This window comes from Triticum urartu, chromosome 5, assembly GCF_003073215.2.
Source record: "Triticum urartu cultivar G1812 chromosome 5, Tu2.1, whole genome shotgun sequence".
Taxonomy (NCBI): Eukaryota; Viridiplantae; Streptophyta; class Magnoliopsida; order Poales; family Poaceae; genus Triticum; species Triticum urartu.
Genome location: NC_053026.1, coordinates 345449274 through 345455228, shown reverse-complemented (window position 1 = coordinate 345455228; position 5955 = coordinate 345449274). Strand labels below are relative to the sequence as shown.

General features: G+C 43.9%; 1 protein-coding gene across 5 annotated transcripts; it reads right to left on the bottom strand.

The window, feature by feature from the left end:
- Positions 1-2208: 2208 nt before the first annotated feature.
- On the bottom strand, positions 2209-5555 carry LOC125508932. Of its 5 annotated transcripts, XM_048673743.1 has the most exons (4): positions 4877-5555; positions 3101-3295; positions 2439-2694; positions 2209-2343 (listed from the first exon to the last, which is right to left on the bottom strand). In XM_048673743.1, the coding sequence occupies exons 1-3, from the start codon at positions 5126-5128 to the stop codon at positions 2620-2622; spliced, it is 522 nt and encodes a 173-aa protein (XP_048529700.1). In that variant the 5' UTR covers positions 5129-5555; the 3' UTR covers positions 2209-2343; positions 2439-2619. The 5 variants fall into 5 exon arrangements, 3 of the variants coding, with proteins under 3 accessions (XP_048529700.1, XP_048529701.1, XP_048529699.1); XR_007283873.1 differs by having other exon boundaries at positions 2209-2694; positions 3101-4614; XR_007283874.1 differs by having other exon boundaries at positions 2209-2694; positions 3101-4606.
- Between the last annotated feature and the right edge of the window lie 400 nt (positions 5556-5955).

The window sequence follows — 5955 nt, the reverse complement described above, 5'->3', positions numbered from 1 at the left end:
CATATTTGCGTAACGCTGATCTTGTGAGCTTCGAGGAAGAAAAAGCCGTCAGTACCACTATCTCACTAGTTCCTTTGTGAGGAGGTTTCAATTTTCATCTTCACGTAATTCTCAAACTGTCCTGTTTGATCTTTATGAAAATTCTTACACTATGGACTTAGAGGACTTTACCACTGCTTGCAAACTTTCACAATGGGGTAGTACTAGTGAACCTCGCAAATCTGAATTTAGAAATTTTCTTAATAGTATAACCGTGGGGGAATCTAGAGATATAACACAAGCTATCATAGGGAGCATTCACTTTTCTGCTATACATTATTTTGCTCACTTCATAGGCAGATGCATTAATGGTAAAGATGAGGCATGTCACATGTGTGTCCCTGACCTCAGTATTCTTAGGAGTGTTGTGTTAGGAGATAAATCTTATAATTTGGGAGCCATTGTTGCACGTAGGTTGCATCTTAATAGATTTAATGGAGATTTCTTTGGTGGAATTTATGCAACCCGCTTAGCTGATTTTCTTGGTGTAACCATATGTAATGATGATATTGAATTGCCTCCTTCTTACCTAGACTTTAATGCTATAGTTCACCACCAGTTTGTCGAGAGGAATGAATCACCTCTCCAGTATCGCTTAATCTTTGACAGACGTCGTGCTGTCCGTATTACTCTCCCTGCTCCTGCCTTCTTTGATTATCAAGCAAAAGGAAGATATGTTATTACCAAAGAGGAGGCAGATGAGTACGAGAGGAAGGCGGAGGCCGCTCGTCGCCACGCTGCAGCTCGGGAGGTGATAGCCGCTGCATCTCAGTACGACCCCAGCTACAACTATGGATATCCGCCAGGCCAGCCGTGGCCACAGACCAACTTAGGCCAAAAGCCTAAGCTTGGGGGAATACGTATTTCTCACCGACATTACATTCATGTTCACACACTCATTGCTAGATGTTAGTGCTCATACTTTTTCATTGTAACTAGTACAAATGCCCATGCGTTGCACCGGGCGAAAAAGAGGCACAACCTACTTCATGTGCCATTATGCATCATTTTTAATGTCCAATTTTAATAAACATCAATAATAAGGTTAAACTGATTAGTGTTTTTTTATCTCCCAAACATGAAGTCGCTCCTCCTCCTCCAAGAAAGAAAGCTAGGGTTTCTGCCTCTCGCTGGCGCCGCCGCAGGTCCGTCTCGTCTCTGGTGGCCCTAGGGCCATGGGGGCGCGGTGGATCCTGCCAAGGGCCAGCAGGAGGGCTCCGTTTTCAGTCGTTTTTTCCTGTCTTGTTAGGGTTTGTGTCATGCTTAGGAAGGCGAGACGGCGGCGGCTACCTGAAGATGGAATAAAGGACTCCCCGCCTAGCCCCGTTCCGGCGGTGCATCTAGCATCGTTGGTGCGCGTGTGGAGGTGTGTCTCCGGCGGATCTATCTTTGGTGGATTTGCTCGGATCTCGTTGTTGTTCGTCTATGTTCGTGTGTCTTCGGGTTGAATCCTTCCAACCTACGTTATTCTTCATCGGCAGCGGTTGCTGTTCTGGTGCGCTGGTCCTATGGGGTCTTAGCACGACGACTTCCCGACTATCTACTACAACAAGTAGTGCCCGACTCCGGCGATGGAGGGATGATGACGGCGGCGCGCCTTCGACTCGCTTCAATGCTTGTAGTCGTCGCTAGGTGGTCTACAGATCTAGATATAATTTTTATTTCTGGTGTTCATTGTACTGCCATGATTGAATATGAATAGATTAGAAGCTTTTTCGCAAAAAAAAGATTAGTGTTTTTTTAGCATGAAGATCGGACGTGAAGAAGCCAACATACCATTCTTCATCGGATGGAACAGTAGTTTTGCATAGAATAGATTGTCAATCGTTTTTCTTTTGCTTTTCTGAAAACGCAGAAAATTCCTTATTTTTAATAAAAGTTACCGTTTTCATAAAAAAAACAGGAACACATTAGCTTGCACCCACTCATATGATGCATGCTCCAAGAATATATATTTCTTCTTTTTATCTCATCCACGAGACATAATGATGTCACCAAGATAGCTTGTCAACCATGGATACATTGACATGACAAAAACAGTAATTATGTTCATACCTTGTGAGTTACTCCCTCGGTCCCATTATATAAGAGCATTTTTAACACTGCACTAATGTCAAAAACGATCTTATATTATGAGACGTAGGGAGTATATTCTAAGTAGAATATAAATGACGAAGAAACAAATTTTCTGTGCATACTCATTACTCTGTACACTTGTCCTGTAACAAGTTAATCTTGTGTTATTACTCTACGCAAATGTAGAGTGTAGTAACACTTGTATGGGAAAATGATCAACCAGATGATCTGCAAGAGCAGACTACCTTATCAGATATTAGTACATGACTCTCTTTCTTTGCTGCTGGTAACTTATAACAGTAATGCAGAACACGAAACTCAACTCAATCAAGGCAATGTGTATGCTCCCCTCCGAAATACGCCCTTAAAGAAGAAGTAGTACTCCCGGTGAAAAAGAAGATATAACAGTCAGCTCCATGTAAAAAACTATTATGATGCAGTAATAGAAATAGAAGTTACGAAAGGCTGACCAGGTATTCCTGCCCACTAAGCAAATCTGTAGCACTATCCAGGTGGGGTCACCAGGTCTGCCGTACAGCAAGGAGCACTATGCTCTATGGCAGGTGACGAATGAATGGGCTATATAATAAGACGTAGGTCAAGATTCAGTGAGTACTACGGCAGGAATCAATGAGTACTGCGACAGGAATCAATTAAGTGAACACATTAACGAATCAGCTATACCAACCCATACAGCAAGAAGCACTACAACAGGAATCAATTGACAACATTATTGTATCAAATGGCTCTATGCCCATATTGTACAGCAAAAAACATTATTGTTGCAGCTAGTTTGACAAAGGAAACAAAATGGCAACAATACAGATCGAAGAGGTGCTTGCTTGAGCCTATGCCAACAGACCAATTGTGTTAAATACTTGCTCACATCAATTTAAATTGCTAGTTTAACCATCAGTAAACTCTAGTTGTAAAAACTGTAAATCAGACATAGCTCCATCATAATTTGCACAAAGAAAAAAGATACCTGCGGCGAAGTAGGTCTAGGTGACGACTGATGGTCTTCCGGCAAATAGTCGGCGGAGACGATGGCGGATGGTCTTCCAACTAAGATCTGTGTGTACCTATATGCCTTCAGTAGAGAATCTAGAATTTTGTGTTTGGGACATTCTTTCAGTAATTCCCTCCCAGCCCCATCTTGGCTGCGGCATGGTGATGAGATCTGCCGGCCCATGTTGCCGAGAGAGCCATTCAGCAGTAATCAAGCATAATTTCTTACATATATAATTTCCATGCAACCAACTTCTTAAATCATGCATTTCACGAATTCCATTTAATTAGCCCACCATTTCCATTCCTTCGTTATCCAGTCCTCAGCCTCTGCCCGTTGGTTCCCGATGAGGCTTGTTGATACTCCGTGTAACTCGAGGACATATATAAACTCATGGGTTTATATGTAAAGGGAGCAAGGCCAGACTATATTAAACAAACGAACCCTTTTTTTCAAGCCCAATCATAAGCAAACTCAATTGACTGTAAACTTATCCCCCACATCAACACCTCTTTTTCGCTAATCGAGGAAGCCCACTCATGGCCCAGCACAACGTTGATGAGGGCTACATATATAGTATGTTTTTAAAAAACTGAGTGCTACATGACAGAGCAAAGTTTCCTAAAGTAACATGAGAGAAAATGAGGATTTCTATCTGAAAGTTTACAGGAAAGGATTGACTGCCTTGGACGACAAATCCCTAGCGGCGATGGCCAGCTGCACGACTGTGAAGAGCAGCGCAGCAAACCGAGAAACCTATATATGTCATTGGCATAACAAGGTTAAATCCAAAGTAACTCAAGCAGCAACGTCACTATTAATCTTAGTATTAAAGAACCATACAAAGCATCAAGCTTAGTACTGTAAACCGTAATACCATGATGTAGAATGTTACTAACCAATTCTGATTTTCGAAATAGGTATACAACTACTGGCTTCAATGTTTTCCATCGACTCCGCATATATTCACACCATTTATTGTTTGCTCATTATCAAATAAGCTAAATCCGACCAAATGTGTTGATCTGCTAGGAAAAACGGACCCAGTTCTACAATGCTACACAACTAAAAGAAGCCTAAGCTTAGAATTGTGATTGTACAATGCAAATAAGCAATACTTGACTGAATTGGAAAAACAACATCCTAGTTCTAAAATTTGTCGCACTACTTTTCCTTCTAGCAACCAAAATCAACCGTGCTATTGTAGCACTGCTTTTCCTTTCTAACAACAAAATTAACTGCCTATTTATTGAACCATGACAAAGTTTACAGTACTAAACAACATTACCAATCATGATGAATCTGAAAAACGAACATTGCGTGCCAAAATTGGCAGTACTACTGAGTTATCTTCCTCTCTCGAAATTGGAAGAATGTGAATAAAGCTATCCTCACGCACTTCACACATATCAGTCATCCACGCGCACCTCACACACTGAAGGTGTTGGTGTCCAATTTTGTTGCATATCCTTACAAATTTACCTGCAAATCTAGGAGAAAATAGTTCCAATCGATACAATGTACACAAAACAAAAATTAAACCAGATATATCTGTACTAAATAGTGAGGAGACACTACAGCAACCACAATAAATTCAAAGTCACAAACACAAAAGGGGTATGCAGCAGCTAGACCATTCACCAATGGTAGCAACTGCTTCATCTCAAATGTGACACAACTTCAACAGAATAGCAAGCAACTAGAAGCAAAAATCTGAAGCAATAGCAAAGCTAAAAGTCAAACAACACTCACCGACAGCAACTCGAGCTCTGCGAGGCCCTCGCCAGCGCCATTGGAGACCACCAGCTCCAACGGCCCTGCCATGTTTAGGTCCGTGACCCCGGAGCCGAACGCCAGGGCGTCATCGCCGGCGACAAAGTCGACCCCGTCGGGCCCGACCACCTCCTCCACCGTGGGGGCGTCGGAGCGGCCCCAATCGACGGCCCCGTCGGTTGGCCCGCACCAGCGCGACTGCGGCGCCATTCGCGCGGGCGTGGAACTCATAGCGTTGCACGACGCCGACGAGCGCGCCCTCGGCGTCGATTAGCCAGACCTGGACCTCGGCGTCGGTGTCCCAGCCATACTTGTCGACGACATCGTCGAAGAAGGTGGGATACGGGGCGGGCGTAGGTGTGGGAGGAGGCGTTGGAGGTCGCCGCGAGCGGGCACAGCGAGGCGGCACTGGCGGGGGCGGGGAGGGGAAGAGCAGCGCGAGGAGCGGGAGGAGGGCCAGCTCGAACGGCCCTAACATGTTCAGGTCCCTGACGCCGGAGCCGAACGCGAGGGCGCCGTCGCCGGCGACGAAGTCGACCCCGATCACCTGGTGGGTTGGGGACGACGGCCTGAAGATTGGGGCAAGTGGAGACTGGGGGTGGCGAAGCGAGAAATTGGATCCCCCGTGGCGAAGCAACCTCCATGTCCCGTGAACAATCGAATCGTTTTTTTACTTTATTACTAACTTAGATCTGCAGCTCGGGTTAATTATCCAAAACTTCAGGGGGCTTTGTGTAAAAAGGCCGTGACGGTGAACCCGAAGACTCAATCCGTGCTTTATTATTAGGGAGATATTTTTCTTTTTATGGTTTCTTCTTGTGTGCTTAATAAACATTAAGAAAAACCAAAAAAATTAGTTGTAGCTTTTAGCTAGTTTTAATTTCCATGCTTGTAGTAGTAATTAAAAAGAAAACCCAAAAAGATTTCATGTTCTTCTTTTGCTTGTTGGGAGCTTTCCCGTGTAAATAGTTTTATTTCTTTTCTTTTCTTTGGGGGTCGATAGGAGAAGACCATGATTAAATTGTTGAAGTGGCTCTTATATGCATTATTGTTGATCT